The sequence below is a fragment of the Scatophagus argus genome, chromosome 20 (assembly GCF_020382885.2).
Source record: "Scatophagus argus isolate fScaArg1 chromosome 20, fScaArg1.pri, whole genome shotgun sequence".
Taxonomy (NCBI): domain Eukaryota; kingdom Metazoa; phylum Chordata; class Actinopteri; family Scatophagidae; genus Scatophagus; species Scatophagus argus.
The window spans coordinates 2914388-2926859 of record NC_058512.1 but is presented as its reverse complement, the minus strand read 5'-3'; the positions used below and the strand labels follow the sequence as shown (position 1 = coordinate 2926859).

The 12472-nt window shown below is 43.3% G+C and overlaps 3 protein-coding genes across 8 annotated transcripts in view; 1 reads left to right on the top strand and 2 right to left on the bottom strand.

The window, feature by feature from the left end:
- Positions 1-7373, top strand: part of rapgef1b (Rap guanine nucleotide exchange factor (GEF) 1b) — a 39146-nt gene extending 31773 nt beyond the window's left edge. For 5 of the 6 annotated variants that reach the window (XM_046374630.1, XM_046374628.1, XM_046374626.1 and 2 more), the window contains 14 exons: positions 361-453; positions 1450-1535; positions 2028-2133; positions 2840-2915; positions 3300-3384; positions 3733-3825; positions 4224-4409; positions 4810-4894; positions 5007-5101; positions 5195-5273; positions 5360-5461; positions 5583-5680; positions 5779-5907; positions 6152-7373. In XM_046374630.1, coding sequence (XP_046230586.1) covers positions 361-453; positions 1450-1535; positions 2028-2133; positions 2840-2915; positions 3300-3384; positions 3733-3825; positions 4224-4409; positions 4810-4894; positions 5007-5101; positions 5195-5273; positions 5360-5461; positions 5583-5680; positions 5779-5907; positions 6152-6302 — 1464 coding nt within the window. In that variant the 3' untranslated portion in view covers positions 6303-7373. The remainder of the gene's footprint in view (positions 1-360; positions 454-1449; positions 1536-2027; positions 2134-2839; positions 2916-3299; positions 3385-3732; positions 3826-4223; positions 4410-4809; positions 4895-5006; positions 5102-5194; positions 5274-5359; positions 5462-5582; positions 5681-5778; positions 5908-6151) is intronic. The other variant, XM_046374629.1, reaches the window with a different exon arrangement.
- A 57-nt stretch (positions 7374-7430) lies between these two features.
- On the bottom strand, positions 7431-10288 carry uck1 (uridine-cytidine kinase 1). Its single transcript, XM_046374631.1, has 7 exons — positions 10091-10288; positions 9441-9600; positions 8889-8985; positions 8648-8790; positions 8470-8564; positions 8339-8387; positions 7431-8257 (listed from the first exon to the last, which is right to left on the bottom strand). Exons 1-7 carry the CDS (start codon positions 10178-10180, stop codon positions 8070-8072), a joined length of 822 nt encoding a protein of 273 aa, XP_046230587.1. The 5' UTR covers positions 10181-10288; the 3' UTR covers positions 7431-8069.
- Positions 10289-10482: 194 nt separating this feature from the next.
- dnlz (DNL-type zinc finger) lies at positions 10483-12002 on the bottom strand. The gene is made up of 3 exons (XM_046374632.1): positions 11584-12002; positions 11353-11492; positions 10483-10702 (listed from the first exon to the last, which is right to left on the bottom strand). The coding sequence occupies exons 1-3, from the start codon at positions 11911-11913 to the stop codon at positions 10561-10563; spliced, it is 612 nt and encodes a 203-aa protein (XP_046230588.1). The 5' UTR covers positions 11914-12002; the 3' UTR covers positions 10483-10560.
- Positions 12003-12472: the final 470 nt, after the last annotated feature.

The following is a 12472-nucleotide window of genomic DNA, read 5'->3' as shown; positions in this document are numbered from 1 at the left end:
CTCTGATGATAATATAGTGACTCATTCACTTTGAGGCATCTTGTTGTCATTATCACTGCCCACAAGCTGTCTGCTGTCTGATTATTGGCCTTAAACAATCCCAGTAGAGCATGTTGCACTGCATGTTCTTTTTGCCAGTAAATACTATTAACTTTACAAAATGATGCACTCCAGTGCCACCTGGTGGTCATGACGACACTGAGCTGGAAAACACACCGCTCTCTGTTCGATCCCAAACCTCGGCTAGCTGCTACCTCTCCTCCTTAGCAAACACATCACACTTGAGGTCTGTTAGCAAACGCTCTGTGCGCCTCTCCGCTCCCTTACGCCTGGGTTTGTGTCCCTCCTCTCTTCCCGTAGAGCGAGAGCGCGAATGACGAGGGCGGGGAGGGAGAGTATGTCAACTTGTACTCATCCAGCCAGGCCAATGGGGAACTGCCTCTCTCCCGCAGAGTAAGTAGCTGACTGCCTTGGGTGAAAGGTCAATTCCATTGACATGTCCCATCACTTCAGGATGTGAATCCGATTGGAATGCGGCGAGTGATTTGAAGCGAGGACTTCTGTTTGACTGGCAGAGATCACTCATGCCACTCATCTGTTGCACTGAGTGGCCCTTATTGATTCATCTCTTGAACTGATGGCGCTGACATGGAATGTGAAAGCAGCCAAACCTGACTGAGCGTGACTTCACGTGCTCGGGTTTGCCTGCAAAAGGACTTTGGTGCTGTGGTTGGTGACTGTCTGTGGGGAAAGATGTTCATCTGTGTGTTGTTCTGACTGCCTGGTGAGGTGATTGCTGTCTTTTTGGCTGCGCTTCAACTGTAATGAGCATTTAACCTTGTTTCAATCTAACACCTGACATGTGGCTGCTCCAAAGGGGATTCTCGATGGTTCACCGGTTTTCAATTTTCCAATAACATTCCCCATAACGGCTCTTGTGCACTTGTGCATGTGCAACAGCGTAAGTGTGCATGTGCGAGTGGCTGTGTTTCTATTCCCTTGGGCCAGCACTTGTGGTCGTGGGTGGGTGTGTGTTAGACATGTTTGGGTTGTGGTGTGTGTGTGTTTAACTGTACGCGAGAGCAAAAAAGACTAAGTATGGATGAGTGATTTTATTGGTCGTTTTGTATTTGGTGCAGTTTCAGTGTGTACGAGTTCTACCCTTTGGTGTCTTTCTGTCGAGTCGCTGAGGAAAAGTTGCACTTTAACCATCACCTTCAAACCTAATGAAAGTCAATACTAGTAGGGATAACAACCTCTGTACACATAGTGATACGGACTTTTGTATGAAGCATCCATCCCCATCCACCCCACCAGAAGTGTAGCATGTCGGTTCATACGATCACATCATTTGTTGGCCTCCGGTCGCTGCATGGAACCATTCGCCATTCATGTTCCATGTAACCTGCAGTACAGGTGCTGATTATTGCTGTTTCCTCCATTGATTAGGAAACGATCACAACTGACGATGTACTTCAAGACCCCACCCCTCAGATACCATCCACCAATAGCAAAGAGGCTTTGGACAAGGAAAGGTACGGATCATGATGTTAACATCCTCTATACTACATATACTACACGCTAACTGTATGGAATGTGTATACTTATGTTTATAGTGCTCTGTTTTAATGTGTTTCTCCAGTGTGAACGCACTTAATTTTTAAACCTTGCTTACAGTTCATATTTAGTAGTGCTACGAATTAATCTGCTATTGTTTTTCTCTAATATAGTTGAGTGAAAATGCCCACTTATATTTGTATACAAGTGGGCATGAAGTATACAAGGAGCATGTATACTTGACATTCCGCAGCCCAAACACACTACACTTAGTATAAAGTACAGGTGTGATAAAGAAAATCATCAGATCCTCACGTGTGAGAAGCCAAAAGCGGCGATGAATTGATCCGAATATCCTGTCAGTTCTCGTTTACAGTGTGGCTTTGGGACACAGCTGTGGTCACTGCTGCTGATGACAGTTGTGTGTGTGTGTGTGTGTGTGTGTGTGTGTGTTTGTTTGTTTGTTTTAGGAGGCAGAAGTCGACAGAGTCGGCTGGGAGCGAAGAGGAAGATGTGGACGAGCTCTCCCTCATTGACCACAAGGAGATCATGAGCAGGATAACACTAAAACAAGAAGTAAGACCGCTGTGACACTGTTTTTAGGAATCTGCTGTGACAGAACTGTGCAGCACCAGCATACAAAGCACATTTATCCTGCTAGTTCAGTGCAGGCTAAAGGTCACTCTGAGTCACTTGGCTGTTAAATCAGATCCACCACCGATAGCCACTGCTGCCCTCTGGAGTTACTCCTGTGGAATTGCAGAGCTGAAATTGAGAAACCGCCCTCCTCCTCCTTCTCCTCCACCACCACCACCTCCTCCTTTGTCCTGTGTGGTGCAGTCTGATAGATAGATGTGTGAAAATGTTCCTGCCACTCTGCAAGGTTAGGGCCAGCGTGACAGCAGTGATTTACAGAGGGAGGCAGGGGGACGTCAGAAGTGGAAGGAGGAAAGATTGACGGCCTGTGATGACATTCAGAGCTGTTAGGGAACACGTATTGCAGCGGTGGTGCTTTCATCATACACAACTCTGTCTTTTTCCTCGTCATCAGAAGAGCTGGTGCAGGACAGGGAGAGGTGGGGGCCTTTCAGCAGCAAAAAAAAAAAAAAAAGAAAACAGGCACAGGAGGAGAAGGTGAAAGCTACATTTTGGGCTAGACTGCATCACTCCAGCTCTAACCACCCTCTTCCTCTCTTGCTTTCAGTCTCAGTCCACCTGTCTCCTTCTTTCTGCCTGTGGTTTTTCATGTTCTCATGATTCCTGCTTTCCTTAATTTCCCCAGAATGACGATGGTCCTGACGTTCGTGCTGGATCAGGAGATATTCTATTAGTCCACGCTACAGAAACAGACCGCAAAGGTACAGTACAGAGGACGAAAAGACTCAGCCTCAGCCTGTCTGGTTGTGTCACAGTGTGTTACTGGGCTTCAGGGTCACTGGAACAGCTTTGTTTTGCTAGCTTGCCATACCTGCAGTCATTTTATATTCAGAGACAGATTTATTTTTTTATTTGTAGATTGTGATCCTTAAGATCAACTGATGTGTTACTTTTCTATCCTCCTCATGTGACGGGCATTTGAGTTGGTCTCAGTCTCCCTGTGGTTCAATTATTTGCGATGTGTTGGTCGGAGTTTGTAGCCTTCACGTCTGATGATGCGCTTCCAGCTTTAGTTACTTAATTGGGATCTTTGGCTGAACTTCAACTAAGATATGCTCATTTTTTCCTCCCTTTTCGCCTGACAGATCTTGTTTTGTACTGTGAAGCCTTTCTGACAACGTATAGGACTTTTATAACCCCTGAGGACCTCATTAAGAAGCTGCACTACAGATATCCTTTCAAACCAGTCAACCTGTCACTCTCAGTTTAATTGCTGTTTTGTTGGCAGAAATCTATTTATTTCTTGCCTGGTGATATTTTTTTAATCCTTATTTGCTAAGGAAAGATGTTTTTATCTTGTTTGCTCTTATTAAGCTCTTTCATTTTACAAGCATTCATAGATGGAGACCTCGTCTGCTGCTGAATACTGAAGCCTTTTGTATCATGAACTCTCCCATCCGAGAATGAATGGAGGAAAACCTCACACATCTCGTCTCATCACTTGTTGAAGTGTCACAAATGTGCAAGAGCTTGTTAACTGTAATACACACGTTTTCATTGTCCTTGACCACAAAGCACATACACTAGTTTCTGCCACAGTCCGGACATCTTCAAGAAGCGAGTCAGCAAGAACACGTTCTTCGTGCTGGTTCGGGTGGTGGATGAGCTGTGGTGAGTTGGACTCTGTGTTTTTGTCCCGGGGAGACCTTTTCGTGTGGGTCATGTTTCCAAGCAGATGTGGACTATGTAGACAGGAAAGTCAACTCACGAACAAAAGCATGTGTGAGTTTCGGAACATGGATAAACAGCATCGTGCAAACTCATGAATGATTGATTTGATGCTGGGATATGACAATAAATAATTCTGCAGTCATTTTACCTCACTGACAATGAATTGCAGACTTGTGTATTTGTTTATTTGATCTCAATCATCCTGAGAGCTTTATTTAATTATCCCTGTGACAGCTGTAACCAGAAAACATGTCCCTGTTTCCTCAAGAGCATGCAGAGAATTACTTTCTTCCCTCTTTTGACCCCACTTCCTTCTTCTCTCTTCCTCTGTCCTCCAGCTTGGTGGAGCTGACGGAGGACATCTTGAAACAGCTGATGGACCTGGTGTTCACGCTGGTGTGCAACGGCGAGCTCAGCCTCGCTCGTGTGCTCCGCAAGAACATCCTGGACAAGGTGGAGCAGAAGAAGCTGCTGCGTTACACTAACTCCCTCAAGCCGCTCGCCGCCCGAGGGGTCTCTGCAAGGTACTGTGGAGGTCGGGGGTCAGGTGTTGATAGGCTGTGTGCCGTACAACTACTCTTGAGACACTCCACTGGTCAGTAGCTCTGAGTATAACAGACAGCGTTTTGTTTGATAAGGTTGAAAGAAACACAAGCACAAGTCTTCTCCACGTGCTCGGCTATCAGCCCTCATCGGGTTGGTGTCTGAGGTCCTTTCCAGTTTCTTTATGTACCCTGGACCTGTCATGTGCCTTCAAAGAACCATCCATATTTAAAATACTTTTTACAAAATGAAGGATTTACTCCTAGTGCTTACAGAGAAAAACATAAATGACAATAAATACAGCCAGTTTTTCAAAATATTCTTTCATCCTAACCTTTAGTTACCTCAAAGACATTATCTAAAAGTTTTGTCTCTTAACAGGCCTGGAACTCTCCATGACTTCCGCAGTCATGAGATCGCCGATCAGCTCACTCTTCTCGATGCTGAGCTCTTCTATAAAATAGAGGTACAGCGCGTTCTTTGGGTTAATCCTCCTGGTATTTGTTGACATGACGTTTTGCCACTGAACTCCAGCATTCAGTCAATCCCAACATTTCCTTTTCCTGTTTTCCTTTCAGATTCCTGAGGTGCTGCTTTGGGCCAAGGAGCAGAATGAGGAGAAGAGTCCAAACCTAACTCAGTTCACAGAGCACTTTAACAACATGAGCTATTGGTACGAGCAAAAAGCGACCCTGGTTTGCCCCTGTACACCAACGTGCCCTCGTAAATGTTGACACCACACTGTTTATCTCTGCTTATCCCACAGGGTCCGCTCTCTGATAATCCAGCAGGAGAAAGCCCAAGACAGAGAGAAGCTGCTTCTCAAGTTCATCAAGATAATGAAGGTTAGTCAGAACCTTACATATCCTAACTGTCAAGTCATTTCCTTGTTATTTAACACCAAAACAATTATACAAATTTCTTATTACAGCACTTAAGAAAGCTGAATAATTTCAACTCCTATCTGGCAATACTGTCCGCCCTGGACTCTGCTCCCATCAGGAGGTTGGAGTGGCAGAAACAGACCTCAGAGGTGAGGTGATCGTGAGGATGTTGTAGTCATCTCTGAATCTATCATCTACTCTTTTCTTTAGAGAAATGTCATATTTGTCCCTTGTGTCTCATATCACATTTCCTGCTGATTTTTCTCTCAGGGTTTGGAGGAATATTGCACACTGATTGACAGCTCCTCCTCCTTCAGAGCATACAGAGCAGCTCTGGCTGAAGTGGAGCCTCCATGCATCCCGTATTTGTAAGTGAATGGATGTTTACACATGCAAAAAGAAAAAAAAAATAAAATTATTTTTTGAGCTGGGAACCACAACTTTACATGACTCCTCCTCCTGCCAGGGGTCTGATCCTCCAGGACTTGACCTTCGTCCACCTGGGGAACCCCGACCTCATCGATGGGAAGGTCAACTTCTCCAAACGCTGGCAGCAGTTCAACATCCTGGACAGCATGCGACGCTTTCAGCAAGTGTAAGTCCACTGTATGATGAAAAGGTGCACCTGATCTCGAGCTGTGTGAGCATCAATCACAGTGATAAATGCCATGTCATGTTGTTTGCTGCTGGCAGGAAACACAATGTGTGCCTACTTTGTTTTTCATTACATCTTAATAATATGAACCACTGCTGCCATCTCCTCACGGGCTTTTTGTTTGTTTTTTGCGCTAATGATTAACTGCATTAATTAAACCTCCATCTCTTCTCTCCCATCACAGGCATTATGAGCTGAAGCGCAACGAAGACATCGTCTCTTTCTTCAACGACTTCAGCGACCACCTGGCAGAGGAGGCCCTGTGGGAGCTGTCGCTGAAGATCAAGCCCAGGAACATCGCCAGGCGCAAGACGGACCGCGATGAGAAGACCTAGGGCCCACGTGGGCTTTTCCAAGACTGACCTCCAACTGTGCTTCATGACACTAACTCCACTTTACTACAGACTGAGAGAGAGAGACGAATGGAAGCTACGCGGAGCCAATGGGAGACTCATTGTGGGGAATGCAGAACAAACTACAGACAACTGAAGCGTGAGGTTTACAAAGAGCTGTGCTGCTCTGGGAGATTATAATTGGGATTACTGCAGCTCTGGCAATTAGGTGAGGGGAGAGATTCAGTGACTATGATAAGACAGAGAGGAAGCCTGGTGCCAAGGAGGAGCGAGGAGTCGCACTGAGCTGACAGGGACGCACTGAGGAAATAACCGAAGTCTGCTCCCTGGGCTCTCTGTCTTAGAGTGGAGCTGTTGCTGTGTGCGTGAGATTTAGCTGAATGGTCCATTACTCTCCGAGATGCTCCTTCCTCTTCCTTTATGTATGTGCCATTTGTTGGTCATCTTCTGAGAACCTCTCCTTGACTCACGAGCTCCTCTCGAATAGCAGAACCGCCTGCCCTGAACTGTGACGTCAACACGCAGGCCGCTGACTCGAGAACCTGCTGTGGGACGTGAGGGGATTTGAACTCGAAGGGAGGATGACCGTTAAATAGACTGAGTTTGTTTTGAAACATTTTGTGTAAGAATCATGTATGGTTATGAAATGTATTATATACAGTGCTCCTTTTGTTCTTAAAAAGGATGTTTATGCTTATGAGAAGAGCTTAGCTTCTCCCAAAGTGCCATACATATGTGCACTAAAAAAAAGCAAAGCAAAAACACAAAAAGATAAATTACTAAAGATGCTGTGATCTATGTATGTCATACTGAATCATCGTGTGCCGTGTTCAGGTGTAGAGAGCCATCAGGCAGTCACAATCACATCCCACTCACGTCAGTGTGTGAAAGAGTGTTTGCGTGCGACTGAAGTCCTCAGTGACTCGTGTGTTTGTCATTCCAAAATGTGCTGTAGTAAATCATTTTGATTCCTTTTTGGAATAATGGTCAAACCCAACACATCACACTGTGCTATCAAACTCCAATAAAAACAAACAGCTCTGTTTCTATAAACCGCGTTGGTCCGACACGTCATGTTCGCTGTCAAAAAATTCAAATAATGCTTTAAAATTTTAGAATAGAATTTCCATTTATTGTTGTACAGAATGGTAAGTGGAAAATTAACTTAAAAAAAATTAAGGCATGTATTCAGCTGTAAATACTGAAACGGGAAGCATTCAGTATCAACTTAGGAGTGCTAAACCACAGAGCCATCTGGCCGAATTTGAGTTAAATAAGTTAAAACCAACAGGGAAAGCAACAAGACAACAGTTGAGTATTACTATAAATATAATAATCCCAATAAAAGCAGCAAAGAAGCAGGCATAAATACAAGGACAAAGTGCAAAAGACTGAAATTAACCTTTTAAATAACTCCTCTTACACTCAGCTGTACTATCCTTCAGTAACAGGTCATATATCTACAGTCAGGACTGAAAAATTAAACCGTGTTATGGAAGACTGTCACATGTGAAAAGCCTAATCTATTTGTACTGTTTGTACTGCTTAAGCGCCAGTATTTACTGTGAAAAGATGAGGTTGCAGCATTGAATGTTTGCACTGTGGGATTGTCGGTGATTTTTTTTGTTTTTTTTTTTTGCTGCAGAGGGTGAGATTGGCATTGCTGACCCCTCCAGCACAAATCAGTAGTAATAATCCAAACTCGGCTCATATCATACAGTCTGGACCCATCTGTCCACCAGTACAGTCTCAGTGAGGTCGACAACTGGGCTCCAGCAGGACCCTCTTTCCCGAAGGATTAGCGACTCCGTTCTGCAGGTCATTCTGCTCGGAAATGGCCCGTTTTAAGGTCCGACCGTTAATGGGGCTGCGCTGCCATTTGCAGATGTCACCGTTGAGTATGTCTTGGATGTGCTGTACGATGAGGTTGATGGCCACTGGTAAAAGACAGACATTTCGTAAAACATTCATGCTTGCGGAATTTGCCGAAAAGCGTCTTTGATAGAAGAAACGCTTACCCATATTGTCAACTCCCCGTGGAATGATGACATCTACATACTTCTTTGTCTGAGAGAGAAACAACGGTCAAATAGTGAGTTTCAGACAGAGTAAGACGTTGGAAAATAGGCACACAGTCGATGATACTTACAGGCAAACAGAACTCTTCAAAAGCAGGTTTGACAAATGTTGTGTACTGAGTGAGGATCTGCTCCAGGTCTCTCCCTCTGCTCATGTCTCGCAGAACTACGAGGTACAGTCGAGCCAAACTGTTAACATGCTGTGGTGGCAACATCTGGAATACTGTGAGTGAGGGAAGACATCCATACCTCTGCGCGACAGCCTCACGTCTGAATCTGTGTCCACGAAGAGCTTCATGTGGAACATGTCCCGCACTTTCTGCGGGTAGAAGACCAGGATCCCCTCAAAGAGGACCACATCTGCTGGGTAAACTGTGATCCTGTCTTCCAACCTGCGTATATACACATTCATTTTCATACAGAGGCATCTGTGATGAGAATTATTTAGTCTGTGGAAAGCTGGAGAGAGACACGAAATGCTTCTTTCTACCTGGAATGAGTGACAAAGTCATAGGTTGGCACTTCAACTACCCGTCCCTCCACAATGTCCTTCAAGGTTTGATACATTAACTCGTTGTCAAAAGCCTCTGAAAGATAGTAAACAGACATGGCACATTTTTTATGAATGAATCTGCTGATTATTTTGACGATTAAACCATTAATTAATCACAATTTCCCAAATGGGCTTATTATCAAACATCACCAAACACTGTGTTAGTCTGTGCACCATCTCAGGATCTTAAATATGTTGGAGTTAGTCTATCAAAGCAAGACAATCCAACATTATTTTTGCCGCTGATATGATTTTTTAATCTTAATTCAAATGTAACGTGATAAAGTTAAATCCTCAGCAGTAAAATCTCTGAAGAAACTCACTTAATCATGACAGCACGGAAATCAGAATAAATCCATATTAACATTGTTGTTGTCTGAACATTATAGCTGGCAAAAGTGTTAGTTTTGTTATCATTTTAAACACACGGGAGCAGCCAGACTCAGACGCAGGTGTGCTGTGCTGGACCACTGTGCAACCCCGGCCTACCTGGGTGATCAAAGTTGTACTGGCCCTTCAGTGCTTTCGCTTTTTGTTCTGGAGTCAGGACTTTGTAGAAGCTGTCCTGGCTTATAATGGCCACCTTCCTCTGGCGGTGGTCCACCTTGTTCTGTCCCAGAAGCTCCATGATTTTGGCGCAGACTGTTGACTGTGGCAGAAAACTTTCACTTTCATTCAACTACTGTTTTATTCATGACTTGTCACAATTCTTTATTAGGCTTTTAAAGAAAAGCAAGATTTCGATCATTTCCTGAGAAACAGAGGGGAACCAAAATCCTAAAGTAAAATGTACAAGCAAAACCTCAAATGCGCAGTCTGACCTTCTCAACGTTTATCGGTTAGCGGTCTGGCATTGCGAGGGAAATGACAAATTTATTACAGTTAGCTGTATGAAGCTCTTTGGCGCTAAAAGGTCACAAAGAAGTGGCGGCAGTGACAACTGGCAAAACAGAAGTATAATGACTTTTATACCATTTAGTGAACAATATGAAGAAACTATTAACTGAACAAGTGGGCGTGCCAGCTCGTTTGACAGTTCGCTTGAATTATTTGCGCCGCTAGCAAGCTAGGCTAGCTAGCTAAGCTGCTCCGGAAACCATTCTGTCAACGGGAGATTCCCTGGCTGGAGAAAGACTGACCTTGCCACTGGCGGTTCCTCCACTGACCCCTATTAGGAAGGGACGATGCCGTGGCCTCTCTGCCTCGTCTAGGGCTCCGAGAGCAGCCATTGCAGTCCAACAGTTAAGACAGACTGCAGAAATTTAGATAGCTCGGCTGTGTGCTAGCTGCGCTATCTGTTCCAACAACAACACGCAGTTCTCGCGAGAACTCACGCTATCTCAATCGAACGTTTAGAGCGGAAGAGAATTCAATATTTACAATATTATTTAATATCTATAGACCTTTCAAGCTGAACTGCATTGAATATTCTTAATAAAATGTCAGTTACTATCTATATATTATAGGTTATTTATATTTTCAATCTATCTAATCAATTTCGCTCCTTCCTCAATCCATGACAACAAAGACATTGACGATTGATTTATGTTTATTAAGAAATTAGATATAATCATCTTACAAAATATACATATACAGTAGAAAGACAGCATTATTGTTTTTCTGGATCATTGTCTTCACCACATTGTGACTTTGTTTCTTTACTGGATTCATCGACCACTATCTCCAAAGCAGCACTTCCTTCAACCCTCTTCACAGTCTCTCCTTTGGCTGCAAGGATTTCCTCAATGTTTCTAAAGCGTAAAGAAATGCAGCACATTAATCACTCAGAAATACACTGCACACACAGCTATAAGTAAATCAAAGTAAGTTTCTCAAGTACTAAGCAGCTTGTGCTCCTTGGACCTGATTTGGATTGATTGAAATGGATCCTAGAAGTTAGGATCCATTTCATATCGTACCTCCCAAGAAAGTGTATGTTGGCCGTTACTTTTCACCAGTTTCCACTCAAAAATAAGGCTATGTTGCAGATATATTAGTATCAGCAGAAATGTCAGCAAACAATTAACAAGAGTGCAATAACATGTTTATTTTTCAACTGTGAAATGTCCAGCACAGTGCAGCCACAATTCTCCATTAACCAAATTAAAGACTTGGTAATCAAAATGTTTCTTTTTGTTAGATTTGTGTGCGGAAAACATAAACATTTATGATAAATTTAAAAAATGCATTTTTTAAGCTCAAACGTTGATATGAGTATTTAAATCAACATTTCTGTATTGGTCAGCCTCTAATCACATGTCACCAAAATATTGCTAGAAGATAGTTAGATCCACTAAATGCTAAGTATGAGTGAACATAGAGCTAAACGCTAAATGCTTATGGTTTTGATGTCGTTATGAATTAGTGCCATATTCTGGTTTCTGTCCAAGGCACCACCAACCTCTTCCCTTCCAGGTCAGAGAACCAGCCGAGGTTATCTGCGATGATATGATGATTCTTACATCCTGCACATGTCACTATCACGACGCCTTTGTGATAAGCCTGCTTGGATATCTTCTGCGTGGACCTGGTAGAGCAAACCTGCACAAGATACAGACTACAGGTCAGGCTTTAAAACGCACACACACGAAGCCTGCTGAATAAAGCCAAAGTAATGTCCTGATGCTGGTACCTTGCATGTGTAAATGAGATGATAATGAGTTGACTGGATCTTCCCAACAGCGTCACTTGTGGTACTCGGTGACGTTGAGAATCTTCCATAACTGCTTAGGCGAGCTTCACGTCTGTCAACAGGTAACACAGTATGAAAACTACGGTCTGACTGTGAGGAGAGAAGCCCCGTCCTGGATGTGGCCGTCGGTGGCTCCGGAGAGGTTGGTCCACAGACTCTAGACAGCGTTGGCCGACTGCGATAACAGCGAAACAACCGGCGGACAGTCGGCATCGCCCTCCAATAATCTGGCGAACTTAAAATAGCACAACATTTCTGTAAAACCAACATGACAACTGAGATCTATATGTTGACGGACATACGCGTTACTAGCAATTTCATCAGCGTTTGGTTTGTCGCCGTCTGATGACATCACATCTATCGGTATTTTCAAAATAAACTTTATTACATTTCAGCAGATATAATTACATTTTTTTTTTTTTTTACATAAAACTGATCCCAAATAGATAAATAAAAGAAACAAAGTCATGATTTTGAAATATATATGTAATAAATTCAAACTTCTTCAAAGTAAGCTATGTTAAATGTAGAAACATTTCAATAGAGATTCTGACATTAATATAGAAATTGAGGTCGGTTTTTGGTCGTTAAAACATATTTCGCCTGTGGAAAGTAACGAAGAACATCTGGTCACATACTGTGTTATAAATATCATTATCACAGTCAAACTACATCCTGAATGCATCAGTTCTTTCTTATCATCAGCGGTCCTCAGTGATGGAACCCTCAGAACAGCAGATGCCATATACAAGATACAAGATACATAAACTATATATATAAACTCCACAACAAGGTGTGGAAGAAAAAGAAGAAACTGTACTGCTTTTCT

Bases quoted from the DNA above. Each gene is read 5' to 3' on its own strand.
- uck1 (XM_046374631.1), bottom strand. From the start codon at position 10,180: ATGGCTGCTCTCGGAGCCCTAGACGAGGCAGAGAGGCCACGGCATCGT. The intron at 9,601-10,090 runs GTCAGTCTTTCT...TTTCTGCCACAG, and splicing joins GAGGAACCGCCAGTGGCAAG to TCAACAGTCTGCGCCAAAAT. The intron at 8,388-8,469 runs GTAAGTATCATC...TTTCTCTCTCAG, and splicing joins TTGAAGAGTTCTGTTTGCCT to ACAAAGAAGTATGTAGATGT.
- dnlz (XM_046374632.1), bottom strand. From the start codon at position 11,913: ATGTTGGTTTTACAGAAATGTTGTGCTATTTTAAGTTCGCCAGATTAT. The intron at 11,493-11,583 runs GTACCAGCATCA...TATCTTGTGCAG, and splicing joins ATCTCATTTACACATGCAAG to GTTTGCTCTACCAGGTCCAC. The intron at 10,703-11,352 runs GTTGGTGGTGCC...TTTACGCTTTAG, and splicing joins TCTGACCTGGAAGGGAAGAG to AAACATTGAGGAAATCCTTG.